Source organism: Pygoscelis adeliae, unplaced genomic scaffold (assembly GCF_000699105.1).
Source record: "Pygoscelis adeliae isolate BGI_AS28 unplaced genomic scaffold, ASM69910v1 Scaffold116, whole genome shotgun sequence".
NCBI lineage: Eukaryota > Metazoa > Chordata > Aves > Sphenisciformes > Spheniscidae > Pygoscelis > Pygoscelis adeliae.
Genome location: NW_008825080.1, coordinates 278069 through 294225, shown reverse-complemented (window position 1 = coordinate 294225; position 16157 = coordinate 278069). Strand labels below are relative to the sequence as shown.

Genomic DNA, 16157 nt, shown 5'->3' with positions numbered 1-16157 from the left:
AATAATAATAATAATAATAATAATATCCAAAACACAGCACTGTACCAGCTGCTAGGAAGGAAATTAACTCTATCCCTGCCGAAACCAGGACAATGAATTAGACCTAGAGAAAAAAAAATGCACTACCTGTGAAGAAGAAAGGGATGCTGGAAAGGGAATAAATAGGAGATCCATAGAGAGCAAAAAGAGAGAAACAGCATCTATAGAATAGAAGGTGGCCAGTGGGAGGATGGGGAAAAGGTAAAATTGAAAAAAACAACATCTCTGTGGATTCTATTAATTTTAGTGTCCAGTAAAATGACAACTTTTAATTCCCAGGCTTGCCTTTTGAAGATATTGCTAGGTGTCCCTTGTTGTGTCACACTGAGGGATGAGATACAGCACGGCTGCTGTTGTTTCTGTCCTTCCTCCATTGCTTCAGAAAGATGATTCTAGATTGCAGAACTTGTGTATTTTGACTCACACAGTTTCTACAACGACATCCAGTGCATGGGATAAAGGTTACTACACTGATGAGGAGCAGATGTAGGATCTATGGATTTTGATTTTTCTGTTGTGAAAGATATCGATTGTAGTGGCTTTGGAGATCCATTGGCCTTCTTAATATATGAAAACGTTAAAACTCTGCTTGTGAGCCTAAGAATTTTGCCTTTATAGCTCGGTCAAATCTTTGGTTTTTTTTTTGTTTTCTGAGAATGACATTTAAAATAGGCCTCCTTCAGCTCAGTATACTAAGATGGAGAAGGGGTTAATGGAGAATGAGAGAAAAGAGTAAGAAAAAAATGCATTGGCGCTTTAGAAAAACATGTTATTTCCCTGACACAAAGTTCTCTCCAACTCTTACCAGCAACTGAAATCTTAATGAAGAAAAACCATTGAACATCAGAACAGTTAAATCACTTTTTTAAACAACCTTAAGGCTCTCCTGCAATACAGTCATCCTTTCATTCTTTACATATCCTGATTTTGGTCTAGTTTTAGTTTGAATAGGAAACTTATTTGATCTTTTATCTCTTGTAATACATGTATTTAAAACAAAATTAATTACTTGAGTCTTTCTCTCCTGCAGGGATTTATCCACAGATATATGGAACTGATAGTACTTCAGTAATTCTAATCTGTGGTATAAACACGAATCTGTGGTTTCAATCTGAATATGCACAACAGCACCTCTTTCAAAGATATCCCACTTCAGCTTTTTTAACATAAGCCCTTTTGATAAGCTGGAGCAGCTACGCTGGAGCAACAGAATATGTTGCTCTTCCCTTGGTAGGTATAACACTCAAAAAAGTAACCTGTTTTCCCTAAAGTGGAAAACATGACACATATTATAAACGAGTACTACTACTACTACTACTACCACCACCAAAAAAAAAAAAGGCATTTTAAAATAAGACCTTACAGAACATGCTCCAATAATACTTTACTTCCTTTTCTTCAATTTAGACTTCAGATCTCAGTTCTGCCCCTATTGTTTATTTTCTTATCCATATCTGAAATCAGTCTGGGATATCTTCAAAGATATCAGCTGATGGGCAATTTTTGCTGAAGGACTAAGCCCTGCTACAGCAGACACGCCTCTTAAGTATGCAAAGTTATATTTAACTGCCTAATAAATTTAGTTTACATGACAGATTTTAGATACACACACTGATTTTTACTCTGTTGCAATTGATTTCTAAATTGAAGTTGATAACGGCTAATAACACTTTCCTGCCTCATTTTGCATTATAACTTCAGCAAACACCATCTCTATGTTATAGGAAAAAATAAAACACAGAAAAAAAGCCAGAAAACTGAGTGGTTATTTACACTGGTAGAGAAAAAAGCACCACCAATAATATATTATGATACTTTTTTAAAAAGTTAACTTGCAGGAAGAGTAAGATAGAAACCTCACCTAACAAATATGGCCCTATGTTTTTATTTAAAAATATGGTAACTATCACCAACAAAAAATAAAATAAATAATGAAGAATGAGCCAAAGCATTTGCAGCTTCATCAACCAGGATTGTATTTGGATGAACAACTGGAGACCCTCTTCACACCTCAGGGGCAGATCTTTGTTCATGTGTGCTGTGCTGTCACTTTTCTCTCCCAACATATAAAAGTTAGAAATACAAAGATATCTGTACTCCCATGTTATCCATTTGAATTTCATGCTAAATGATTCTCAAAACCTCTCGCAGTCCAGGTATTTTCCTTGTGTTTAATCAATCTGAATTATTTATTATGGTATGTTACTTTCCTGACAGTCATCTTGGCAAGGTAGGTTCAGTTCAGTTCAGTTAACGTGGTTTCACATGTATCTTGGAAAGCATTTTTCTCTGTAAATTTGCTGGTATAATTAGCAAGAAGCTGAACTATCTCAGCATTTTTTTTTCTAAGTACTATTTCATAATTTTTCACTACTTTCTCACAAAACACACAACTCTCAAAATTGAACCAAATCAAATACATGTCAAAGAGCCAATTCCTGAAATTTTTTCCCTGCACTTTGGTCTGTCTAACACACTGGACAGTAACAGCAGTGTGCTACTGTTCATGAACTTCAGTGCATACCAAATTACAAATAAAATGTATGGTTGTTTTTATAGTATATTTGGCTTCTGTACAGTAGGGTTGGGAATATTCAACATTGAACAGTGTCCTACAGTTGAACAGCATTGTCTAGTTTAACTAGACCTCCAGAATTTTTCTTTTTTTGAGAGGAAAAATTAAGTACAAGTTTTGTATTTGAACTAAAAATGGAAAGCAGTAACAACAAAAACTCTTGGCTTACTCACCAGCAAAAACTACCTTTGCGTACCATCTCAGAAGGATTGAAGATTAAATGCAAGGTTTCAAGGTGATATTTTACACAACCTAAATTTTATAGCATTAACTAGATCACTTTGCAGCAGTTCAAAGAGAGAGGAGCTCAAGCAGTACTGGTTTAAAGTGCCTACTGCTTTAAAGTGTGCAGACCTAAAGGGCACATGTGGAGCAGGAGTGCTGTTTTGGGCCGAGCGCGTCTATGAGCTGATATTCCAGGAAATGTCAGCACTTTGGTGACCTGGACAGTAAGGCAGCTAAGTTTGTAAATTAAGTTTCCAGCAGCATTACTTAAATGGTATTTCTTTCATTAAAAAGGTCTTTAGAAAGCCTTTAAGTTTTTGCCATATTTTTGATTAAAATTAATTGACAAAGGCATTAACATATAGTTTATACATTCTGAAAATCTGTCAACAAGAACCACAAACAAAATCTTTTGTCTTGATACTAAATTCACCATGGTAGTGTTGTTTTGAAAAAGAAATTAAATAAATGCTTCTGCAATTACAGTGGCTGTGAGAGATACAGAGCTGATAAACAACAATGTAAAAATTTTATGAATACAGTCTGAGGCCTGGAAGAGGAACTTTGTGCATGGCAGCACCATTGGCCTGCCACGTTTGTCTACAAAACAGCTAGGGATTTTCCATAAAATTTTACCTTGAAAACTGTAATGAAGCTTTTAAATTACTCTAATCAAGGTGCTGGTTGTTACTGGCTACTTGGGATGCCTCTGACCTATGCCTGGCCATTACACAAATTGTTGGTTATTTATTATATAAATAATTCTAATAGGTTACTTTATATTCAGGGAAGGGGAATGTATGTCTTGATCTCTTGAATCTACACCTTACACAGTAAGGTGTATCCATGAAGGTAACTCAGTAGTGCAGACTGTCACCGCCAGGAACTTCTGTTCCTAAGGAGCTGCAAATCTTGTTTTGCTAAAGACAGGTATTACAGAACAAAAGGCTCTAGGCAACTGGGAAACAATTTCAGCCCTGCAAAAGGGAGAAATAAAAGAATTGAGCTGCAGCAGTATGACGCAGCTTTTACTAATGATTGCTTAGATGGTGGTCATATGTCACAGCAGTACACCACCTCTTTCATCTGCATACTTTTCTCCCCCTAACAGTTCATTCTTCTCTCCTTTCCACTCTGCCCCATATTTTTCTGCCGTGTAGCCAAATCAAAGCTGGGTATTAAAGCTGTAAAAGTTAATTCTGTGACTCCTCTGAATTTTCTGCAGTTACCCATTTCTTTATTTGCACCTCCCAGGCCACAGGTATTAAGATGCTACTGTGCAACCCAGCATTTGTAAATGAAAAACAATATCAAACTATTCTGAATTTTAACTGAAAAAGATATTGATAAAGGCTAAGCAAATCATTACATTATGAGAAATACACAAAATAAAGACATTTTCTTTATCTTCCTGCCAAGTATGAAAATAATTTTTTTTCCATAAATGTGCTATGAACAAAGTGTAACTCTACTAATGGTAAATCAAATGGTAGTGCTATTACATATACTTGTCACGTATGTGTCACTTAGTGACACAACAAACAGAAAGAAGGTTAACTAAAGCAGGCAATTTTTAAGCCAGAAATAAATTCCAAAAACATGGCAGAAATTCTGCAAAGACTTCAATTAAGTAATAGGAATACGTAACAACTATAATGAAAAACAATTATTTAGGTTATACACAAAAATAGTGAATATAAAAATGTTCCTAAACTACAAATGTAAAATTTATTGAAGAAAAAAATCCCTTTCCTTAAGTATGTAGAGCCATAATGTCTTTCTAACAGTATACTCATACTTCACTTTCCTAACTTTTCCACTATAAATGCAAAAATGATGACCCTATGCCAAAGTTAGGATAAGAGCTGAAGGTCTTCAAATCCAGATGCCTAAGAATGCTTTACATTGTTACCACAAACTGCTTTACATTGCTTTACATTATTACCATAACTCCTATAGCGGCTATTTTGAGGAAAGTGACTTTGTCTGTAAACCTGAAGAGCTGGCATGAACAAGCTCATGTCTTACTGAAACACTGTGTACTTGGAAGCAGTTTTACTCTTATCCTTTTATAGTAACAGAGTGTAAGACATTTAACGGTGAATTAAATGTTACAGGATCAAAAAAATATATTGTACCAAAAAGAAATGTTATCTAAACAGTTTAGAAGTATCATATGAGATAATATTTACCATAAATTGCTAATAACATCCATTATTTCTCTTTATCAAAGTCAAAAAGCTGGCAAATTGCAACTCCATCAGAACAGGTCTGCACTGTAGTAAATTTTCACTGACATTCTCCAACTGCTTTTTATCCTCCTTCATTTAAACTTATATTAGCTATTATAAACTATAATCAAAATGACAAATTAATTCAAAATGAATGGTCCAAATTATGAAATATCTTCTTGGTCAAAGATCAACTGTTCCTCTGAAAGGGTGAAGAGAGTGCAAATTTAGCAAATCTCTCTTTCAGTGGAGAGAGCACAGCCTTTCCAGCAATGTCTGCTGCTTTCTTTACATCTTAAAACAGTCCCATTATACAGCTGGGAAATCTACATCTTGAAAGAATATCAAGAAGATGTTGCTGAGTTTTGCATGCTAACAGCAGCCTGGGTGAATAACAACTTTCTACTTTGAACTCCAGAAGAAAGAGTAGGGCATCATGAGGAGCAGTCTGGGTCACACTTCCACCCTTTGTGCTGTGAAAAGTAGAATTACAGATAAAAAAAGTTTTCAGGGTGTGAGTGTCGAAGTCACATTATCCTGCCCCGTCAACCTCAGAAATGTTATTTCCAGTCTCACAGACTAAGGTATTTTCATTAAAGCTCCTGGAGTCCAGCTATTAGATGAAAATCTCAAACTGCATCTTAAGAAAGCTCTTGGCTTTTCTGGTTTTGGGAAACCCTTTTAGATTTAACCACTTGAGGACAAAAGAAAAAAGAAGACTTTTTAAACAAACTCTTGTGATTCTCCAGCGCATAATTAAAAACAGTTGGAGCTGACAGTACTGTAAAATATAAGCAAGCAGAATATAATATAGTCCAGTAGAAAACTGTGATCAGTTTATTTTAATGGAGCAGAAAGGGAGTAAACCCTTCTTGGTTTGGAGGTTACCATGGACCCCTGACCCTGGACCAAGGACCTCTCCAGATGAGTATTTTGTCCCCTCACATACTGCTTTGGGGAGCAGGAGAGGTTAGCATTATGGACACTAGCCTTGTCATGACAGTTCCAGTTCACCAGCTGGAAGAATTACTGGGCTGTTTTATTTACTGTGTAGATACAACCAAGGAAAAATTGGGGCTGTCACATGGCACTCACTAAAACCAGTCCAGCTAACATTTTCTGATAGCATCAAGCTATCAGAAAGAGCTCAAAAAGAGCTTTCACATCAAAATTGTACAGAAACATACAGTTTTTGACATTCAGCGTGAATAAGACAATCATATCATGGTATGATTATGTGTTTAACAGATGCTACTTGGATTACTACATATTTCTATTTAAATTTTATATGGATTTGCAGGCTAATATTTGCTGTGTTTAGGAGTCCAGACTGGAAAGTATGCACAGCATAATTAAAATGTTATATCTTTTTATGATATACTAACAGGGATAACCAAGCAGAAAGAACAGTGACAGCAAAACTTAACCCCTTGGTGGATCACAGAGGTACCTGTTTTCTCTGCATGTGAAGATGAAATTTTGTCTGTATCTTGAAACAGGTTTTTAATGAGGTCACACTACATTTTGCTATTGGCCCCAAGTATAAATTAGCATACCATCTGTGTTATATCATTAATATTCTTATCTATAAACAATAAGTATTATTTTGGCATTAAAATGTGCTCATATTTGCACTGCAAAACCACTCTGGTTAGAATTCCTTCTGTTTTCTATGATCCCGAGCAGAGTTTACCAGAAAACAGAACTACATGTATTTTTATGCCAAATTTGGATAAGCCTCAAAGTATGCCGTGTTCCAATATACACTGTACTGCGTCATGTGGCAGAGAGCTTAAACAGGGACCAAGTGGCCAAGAGGAAACATGGAACAAATACAGTTTGCAATTTACATGCTCATTAAGACTGCATGATTCCCTCATTAAGGGAACCACCTGGATGCTGGGATTAATGTTAAGAAATTACATGAATGTCTTTTTTTTCTTTTTTTTTTATTTGAAATAGAAGAATACCTGCAAAAATCATATTTTGTTTCAGAAGGCTGACATTGTTAACCACACATGCAAGTATAATGTAAACTTCTTCCTGATTCTTAGGTGCCAATGACGCTTCTGTTCAGGAACCCATCACCCATCACAGCAAATGCATGGGAGTGTTTTCCTTATACAATGTTTAGAATAAACTTAATTTTCTCCTGTGCCACCAGTAAAAGCCTAACTCAGTGGATTTTACTTCTACTGTTTTACAGACATACCCCAGTTTTCAAATTATCAATTTTCTGACTGTTCAGTCCCTGGGTCAGTGGAGTGCAAATGATGATGAAACATTTGGCTTGGCTTCCAAAGCATGATATAAAACAGATTAACTTTGTTGCTTAAAACAGCTGACTTCTCTGCTTTTCACATTTAATGTTTGCATGACCGTATTCTTTTCCATTTTCTTTTTATTTTATGAGTAAGAGGAGCAAAAAGCAAGGAAAAATTATCTAATTCGATGGTTACCTAGAAGTTGAAACATGTTTCACACACTTAGGAAAACCAACTAAACATAAGACAATATCCATGCCTATTAGTGTCACATGAATTAAGGTAAAAAACTGCATCATTTGCATAGTGCTACATGATGTTTCTGCCTCACACTAGAGCTGCCCGAGCAGCAGATCCTGCTCCATCTGCAATATTTTAATTGGCAATTATGAGTTCCAGGAATGGCCACAGGTCAGTTTATCAGAAGGAAAAGAGAAATTTAAACTGAACAGAAGAGACTAGAGAGTTTCTAAGATGAAAAAAAAAAAATCAACCACAAAGCAAAACAACCAACCCTGATGTACTCTTTCCTAGGCACACATTCCCCTTTGGAAGGGATGAAAGCTTCATCCAGCCAGCCAGCCATCCTCCTTGTGCTCTGTACACCTAAAAGGTCATATACAGAAGCAGAGAATTCACCATTTAAAAAACTGGCAAACTTTCCCTTGGAGCATGAACTCCCTGTGTTTTCTCTGTGGGTGAGGGGCTTCTCACAGCAGATCTGATGTGGATCCTGACAAAACAAGTGGAAAGAAAGTCATTGGAGAGTGTCAACCTGCCCAAGTGCTTTTGTTTGGTGCTAGTACCTCTGTAGCAGCCTGTAACAAGGGCTGTAGGTGTGTACTTGTGTCTGGAAAGAGCCTGGGGAAGGAAAAGGTGCCTCCAGATGAAGTGTCATGAGGACACTGAAACATCTGGTACGGCTCACTTCACAGCATCTGCAGATTAAGTTGGATTCAAAGGGTAACTCATAGGGTATATTAGAGTGATACATATGTAGCTCGAGCTGGAATTATTTTGAACTTTTATTTTTTATATTTGGCTTTTTGCTTCACCTACATCTGTTATAACCAAGAAAATATGAGGCCCCCATTCTCCATCTGGAGGCAATTATATCACATTTAAGTAGTTTTGCTTTCTTCCATTTTAGGTTTCTTCACTAGCTAAATAACTTCAGCTAGTGTTAACAGGAGTTTATCTGATCCTGCTTGGAAAAGATGATAGCTATTCTTAAGCTTTGCTGTTGTTTGTTCTGCTGTGTCATTTTGCTTTTACAACTTCAACAGAAATTTTGTACCAAAGCCTGTGAAATCTAAGCCACTAAAAAGCCAAGTATTGACTGGAAATGTTGCAAAGATAAAATAAATAAAGGAAAGCTGAGTTCATGTGGACAAACTGTAAAGTAAGTAGTGTGTATTCAGTTTCTTCCTCGCAAACTTCTGATAGCGTGCTCACTTTAATGTAGGATATATACACACACACATATGCGTGTGTGTGTGTGCATACTGTATATATAATATACACTTATATAATGACCAACTGTATGCATATGTTGATGGAAAGCATCTGTCTCCTCCTACTGCTGAGACCCCTGATTTCTGCAGTTGCCTGGATTGTGGCAGCTTGCCTGAAGGACTTTCTAACTTCCTAACAAGTCAGGAATCCTGAAGAAGTGAGGCTGTAAAAAATCTAAACCACATTTTATATTTAATTAAAAAAAAAAAAAGAAATGTTCTTCCCATAGAAAATTATGTAAAACTGGCTATTCATCATGAGGGATTTTTTTTCTTTTAGAAATGCAAAATTTCCAGTGAGACTGAAATTCTACCTCCAGCAACAATCCCTGTTGCCTTCACTCAATACTGTGTCCTTGTAAACTTCTCTCAGAGGAAAGAGAAAGGGCATACATGGAACAAGAACAAAAGGACATAGTAATGGAAGTGAAACGATTCCAACAGGGTTAAAAACACAGAATATCTAGTCTGGCCAGTACAAACACTACCAGGTATTTAACGGAACGGGAGGTTATGGCTCATGACTCAAAATTAGTTAATCAGCAAATCTGTTCAACTACATCAGAAATGAGATAGAGGGTAATAATGGAAATGTTATAATAGAAACATTATTAAAATTATATTTCTATTAGAATAGGAATATTATAATTCATCTAGACAATGTGTCCTCATCAGAAGCTCTGGGTTTACTTCTAGTCACTCTGCATTAGAAGGAACATTGCAATAGGAGGAGGCATTAAGAGATCTGCAACATGAATGATATGGACACAATTTTTTTCCATGTGAAAAGAGGCAGTGAAAATATAGATTACTTAGAAAGCTGATGAGCAAGAGTGGTATACAAATATATAAAACAACAACTAACCCTTTAGCAACATAATTTCGCAATACTACTTAAAATGTTCCACGGCAAAAGATGACAACAGAATGAACAAACTCCTGCACATTGTAGAGAGTTCACCTGTGGAATTGAGTGTCAAAAGATACTGCTGAAGCCAAAACTACAGCAGTGTTTTTATTAAAAAATGATCAAAATTTGATGTGAATAAATAAAATACCCAGACTTGTTACAGTAAGCAATACACACAGTAAGGAGACTTCTGGAGTACTCATACATAGGGAACTACTGAAGATGTTGAGGAGATTCTCCCTCGAGGAAGATTATATTGTAACCACCAACTTTCTTACCGTTCTGTCTCAAACATTTGCTGCTGGCTGCTGTCACAGACCAGGAGCTGGATTAGCTGGCATGGACCACCCCTGTGATGAAATATAATGCCCCTACAGCTAAGGACACCAGGCTCGTGTGTGTGCCAGACCCTTCCTTTTTTCTTTTTTTGCCTCTTGAAGAAAGGCACATTAGAGCCTTAAATTACCTTCTAGCATATTGCAGAAGTTTTCAGTTAACACTCGCATACAGCTTTCATAGAAACAACCAAAACGTGAAATGACCTGTAGATCTTAGTGGTTTCTGGGGCTCAAAAATAAATTGTATTTACTAGTTCCAATAAGAAATTCCAGTTTTTCAATTTCCTTTGCAATAAAAAAAAAAAAAATCTATCCACAATGGACATAAACATATTCTACAGTGGCATAAATTAAACATTCTTAGGTTACCCCCGTACCACATTTCTTCTTGTTTAATGCAGCATCTAGAAATTAATTACAACATTTTGACATGGTACATGCTGAACTAGCGTCAGCTTGTTCCTGATGTATTCAGTATCAGATTGAATGATAGATCTATTTATAGTGCTCCTAGAATTTGTTAGACACCAGGGAATTGCAAGTCAGATAGTCCTGACATTAACTTAAATATCCATGGGCATCTAAAATTTGTAAATCAAGCTGAGTATTTCCTGGTGTTTATGGTTGCTGTAATCTTTTTCTGCATCCCAAGGGATTCTAATGTTTGCTCCCAGCCAAATCTGGAAGGACAGCTTTGTAGGGAGATTGTTTCAGCCACAAACAGCAAAGACCAGCCATTTATTTATTGTAAACCATAGCAACACCAGTCATCATAATTTACTTCACTGTGTATAAAAGAAAATTTCCTGATGGTTATTCATACAGGTCCTGGCTTAGCATCAGTCTAGGCTGTTAGAGCTCACTTAAGCATAAAGTGGAAAAAACTTGTTGTTGTTTGCAAAATACCTATAGATATACTTCCGTTTTCTGTGTATTTCACACTAAATCACTTCTAAGGCAGTAGGAAGAATAACAAAATCCCACAGAATAAGCACTCAGGTAACGCTAGTTCAAAGCAACAATAAGAAACATTGATAGACTCAACCTGTCCCACTGTGATAGACTCACTCAACCTATCTGTGTGAGGATCAACTATGTGTGAGAAATTTAAGCAAAAGCTGAAATTTTTGAACATGTTACTTGTCTTCTGTTTTTTTTCCTGCTGTTGGGGACCTATGGACTGCGACTTGACTGTCTGAGATTTTAGGAAATGGTGTAGGGACTCTTTGTATTAGGTCATTATGAGGGACTCTATAAGAGTTTTGCCAGCGACGTAAGTCTGCAGCAACACCAAGAGTCAAGTATGACTCACGTGCACCTGCTTTCTTACTGCTACTTAACCTGACTAGCAATATGCCTTGCTATTTTGCCACTTTTCCCAAGATTTCAAAATAACATAACCAAATGTCTGAATTGGGTATGATGACATTTTGACATGCAGATTTGCCTAAAATAAGTCTGAATGAGACTCAAAACATCATTTTAATGGTGACATGGCTGTGTGACTCATCACGTTCACTCAAAAAGTCCACACTTACGCATTCAAATATTTTATTTCCCAATGTTGAATGACTAGTAAAAAGGAACCAAAGTAGTTCCAGTGTGCTGGGACTCTAATCCCTAATAAATAAAATAATAAACTTTAACCTGGTTTCTATTCCCATTTCATTACAAGACTTGTAATAACAAAAAAGTTAGAATATTACATTCTGCTCACTAAGAAAGCTTTGACATTATTAAGAAATCCCCTTAGAGAAGGGATTCCTGAAAATTGCTGTTTGAGAGAGAGATTCCACTTTCCAGCCCAGCTCCCAAGAGTTTAGTGGCTTGGAGTACAATTATCTGGCAGGAGGGAATCTGCCTCCTTCTGTACCAATGCCACAAGCAGCTGCCTGCAGAAGTGGTGTTGGCAGTAGCTTCAGCCGCATGACCATTCCTCTAGTTCAGGGAAACATGCCAGATGGCAGCCAAAGAAGAAAAACAGAAAAAAAAGCAGAGGAAGGAACAAAAGACGCTCGCATAAAACAACAAAGAACCTTTCTTTCTTTTCCATATGAAGATACAAGTTTCATGATTACTGTCTCAGGAAGTGTATCTTCATACCTAACCAAACAAAGATGTAGTTATGACACTGCAATAATTTAATGAACTTATTAATTCTTTGATTATTCAATTTAATGTATACTATTGCCAGTGTCATTCGTCCATAACATCCATTTTACTTTGGAGATTACAATCTCTACAAAATTGTCACGACAAACAGGTTTTACACAGCAGACTTTCACTCTGAGTTATTCACAGCTCCTTCTTTGTGAAAAAAAGACTTAATGACCAGCCAGACAACCAGGGCAGATCCTGCTGCCTCTGGAGAATCTTCTAAGTGGTCCTGAGGACCTGTCATTAAGTCAGTGGGAGATGTGCGTGTTTAGCATCTAGCAGGATTGAGTGTCATGTAACATGTTCTTACTCATACATCTCGGTTATGCAGGAAATTTTTATAGGTGCTTTAGTTTTTTGTCATCCATGCATGATAGGATTTAGAGGTCATGAAAAAGGCTTCTGCTCTCCATCCGTTCTTCAGAGGTCTTGGGAGGCTCTAAAGCATAACTGTGCTACTATTAGGACTCAGTTTTTACAGTCACATCTAGTGGTATTTTCCTGAGCAAAGCTAAATACAGCAGGAAACACGATTCCTGTCTGCATTTCAGGAAATGAGGTGTGCTTCAGTTTAGAGAGACTCAAGGCTTCAAAAAGAAAGTTAAAAAAAAAAAAAAAAAGAAAGAAAAAGAGGTAAGCTTTTCTGTGAGTTCTGGAAACATAATAAAGATTTACAAATATTTTGTTTGTATTGAACTAGAAGAATGTTCATCTGTGAGAGAGCAGGATGGGCACACCTCCCTACAAAACTAAACAACCCTCCTCCTTCTCCAGCCTGCAAAAATATACTGAAATTGTGAAATGACTTGGCAGTCTCCTGAGTTTCCTTTCCTGTGAAGTACCGAGTCCTGGCCTTGGCTTTACATCCAATGCTGTGAATACTTGCACTTCTGGTGTATATTGAATCATAAGTGAATCTCTACCAGTTTTTTGGTCTGCTTTCACGGTTTTGTTCAGTACAATTTGCTGAGGCTTTAAGCTATGGTTTATTTGATGGGAAGGGCAGAGGAGGAGGAGCTCTAAGTGACTGCATTGCATTCCAGCTCTTCCTAGAAAAACTGCATTGTCTCAAGGCATATTTTTTTCCTTCTTTGGGAAAATTTGCTTTAGCCTGGCTCTTCCACCACCTTCTGAAAATGCAAACCCCAGCACTCGCTGATCAGCAAAGAAACTCAAATCACTACTTGGCTATAAGGGGGAATCAATGTATCACAGAATCTCCCAAAAATGAAATATGTAAATTAAAACATAATGGTCCATTTAATCAATAAATTCTGAGTATCCCACAGAAGAAACACTATGTTTTTGCCCAAAATGTAGCAAAAGAAATTTTAAAATCATGGCCAACTTCACAATTTAAATTAAGATTATGAAGTAGAACAGCATGGTTTACTAAACAATGTTCATCATGGAAAACCTGGACGGTACTATCAGGTATTCCGTTTTAGAAACCAAAGCCCCTTGACATCAGATAGTTGAGTGACGTGAGCAGAACTGTCAGTTGACACAAACAAGGTTATTAAATTACATAGGGGTGGGTACTGTAAAATTTTGTAGTAGATTTCTAAATATAACCTACAGTGTGAATGGAGCCATGGCAGTGACATGGCAATATGTGTATTAAGGATTTTTAATCCTCTTCTCAGTCAAAACTAACAGTTAAATTAAATAGTAACAACAAAAATGGCTCACATTCAATAATACAACTATGAGCCAGCTTTTATAAAATTATCTTCAACCTCATGCTAATTCTTTAAAGCTCCTGAAAAACAAACATATAACACTTTCTCTACGGTAAGCCAAAATTCATTCACACCTCTGGACTTCAGATAAGAGTTCCTTGCTTTTTATTTTTATTAACAACTTTTAACACTATTTTCACTTGTTAGATTGAAAAATTAGACAATGTGCTATATTTACATAAGTTGATCATCAAAATAATCACATCCTATATTAACATGCTACTTGAAATATTTTTTCTTTTTGCTTCTGAAACACTGATAAAGAAACATAAGTAGCTTTCTTTAAGAAAAAAAAACAAACAAACATGAGATGATTGCCTTAAGAGAATCTCAATTGAATTATATGATCTAGTTTTGAACTTTTAGAAACTATTATAGATACCGTCTTTTTACTCCCTGTTCAAATCCCTTTATCTGTTATTATTATTTTGTGTCATAAAACCAGCTCCCTCTGTATGAACAACCTAGCTTTTGCAGAAGAAAATACTGAGAGAAATTGGACTGTACCTAGCCAGGTTTTTTTATAGTATTCACATAGACAGTGTTTGCTATCCATAATCCTACATAAACCATTTAGCTTCTTGGGCATTCGATATTGTATACGTGTGCAAATAAATGCGACTGTTGCATCAATTAATATTAAGATGATATGTAGCAAGTTCTTCAATGCATTATATACAAATGGGAGGATCTTAAGAATTTTATACTTGAAAATGTATATTGCATCTATTGTAGATAAAAGCAAGGAAGTTGGAAAACAAGTATTGGTTCAATTGCAAAAGGAGTACGATAAATAATGGAAAGCATACATTGCTATTGTTATTTTTAAATAACAGCTAAGAAAAAAATAGAATCTGCATGTTTTTCTCATTGGTTGTATTTACTTTTAAAATGTTGAACACAAAAATATTTAACAAACACGGTTTTCTGGTTATGCAAAAGCCCCTCAACTATAAGTATTAATTCAGATTTGGTATGCCGTATCAGTGTGTCATATTTATAACTAAATATGTTTACTTATAGTAAGTAATGATAATATTTAGAATTAATATTTTTATAAGAACACTGACATAAATATTAATCTACTTTTTCCCCATCTTGAAGTGTAAAAAAGATTCAAAATTATTATTTGCTTGAAAAGTGCAGTTTCATAAACTTCCATGGTCACTTACTCATAATATTTTCCAATCACACAGAAACAATCACTATTTTCCTGACATACATGTTCAGCAAAGGCTTTACGAGCTCAAGAGAGTCACAATTAATACAAGACATTTCCAAATTTTTATATACTATAATCCTATAGAAGAATAAAAAAGAGCTACATCTGCAACTATTATCACTGTCAATTACACCGTAAGCCACTAGAAGAGATACCTGTAGGACTTCAGAAAGCGAAATCTCATCTTATTTCTTGGAGATGGACGAGGGATATAGGCTCCAAAAGGATCCCACAGAAAGGCCATTGGCAAAGTTAATTCTAAAATCGTCTAAAAAATATATCCCTGAGGGGAAGCAGGACAGTTGTGCTGGAGGTGCCCCACACTAATCATGAAGCACTTGTAACTGTGTAAGGCAACGTCCTTTTCCTACGGTATGCTTTGGCAGAGATGTGGCTGGCTGAGAGCACAGGCTAGAAGGGATAACTGAGATTTCCTGCTGCATGAGCCTTGCCCTTTGCATTAATGTTTCCTATATTCAGGGCTCTTATTGCATTATTCAAATGAGAACTCTTATGGTAAACCCTTGGATAGTTATAGCAACCACTAAAGAGCACTGAACCATAGAACTAAGGCAGACCAGAAACAGCCAATACTCCGATTATTCACTGCTGCCCAGACAAAGGCCTTCAAACTCTTAACAGTCTGTTGAAAGTATTTTTAACATGGATTATATTTGAACAATCTGTTTTGGCTGGCATCAGACAGCTAAGGAGCATGCAGAAAAAAAGCTGAAATCCCCCAAAAGAACAACAAACCAAAATCCGCTATGTCCCCCAGTGTGTCCCCCCACAGCACAGTAAGGAGCTAGCAACCGGGGAGTAAAACCGCTATTGAAAACATGCCCACAAACCCCTCAATTGCCTCTTTGTTTAATTCTTAACTCTCTTCAAGTGTTTCTTCCTTCCTCACAGTTTCTAAAGTGAATCAATTTATAACAGT

General features: G+C 36.3%; 1 protein-coding gene across 1 annotated transcript in view; it reads right to left on the bottom strand.

Annotated features, from left to right (window-relative positions):
- LOC103919437 (cAMP-specific 3',5'-cyclic phosphodiesterase 4D-like) overlaps positions 1-15553 on the bottom strand; it is an 84365-nt gene extending 68812 nt beyond the window's left edge. Inside the window, exon 1 of the mRNA XM_009326944.1 lies at positions 15373-15553. Within this exon, the coding sequence (XP_009325219.1) occupies positions 15373-15461 (89 nt within the window). The 5' untranslated portion in view covers positions 15462-15553. The remainder of the gene's footprint in view (positions 1-15372) is intronic.
- Positions 15554-16157: the final 604 nt, after the last annotated feature.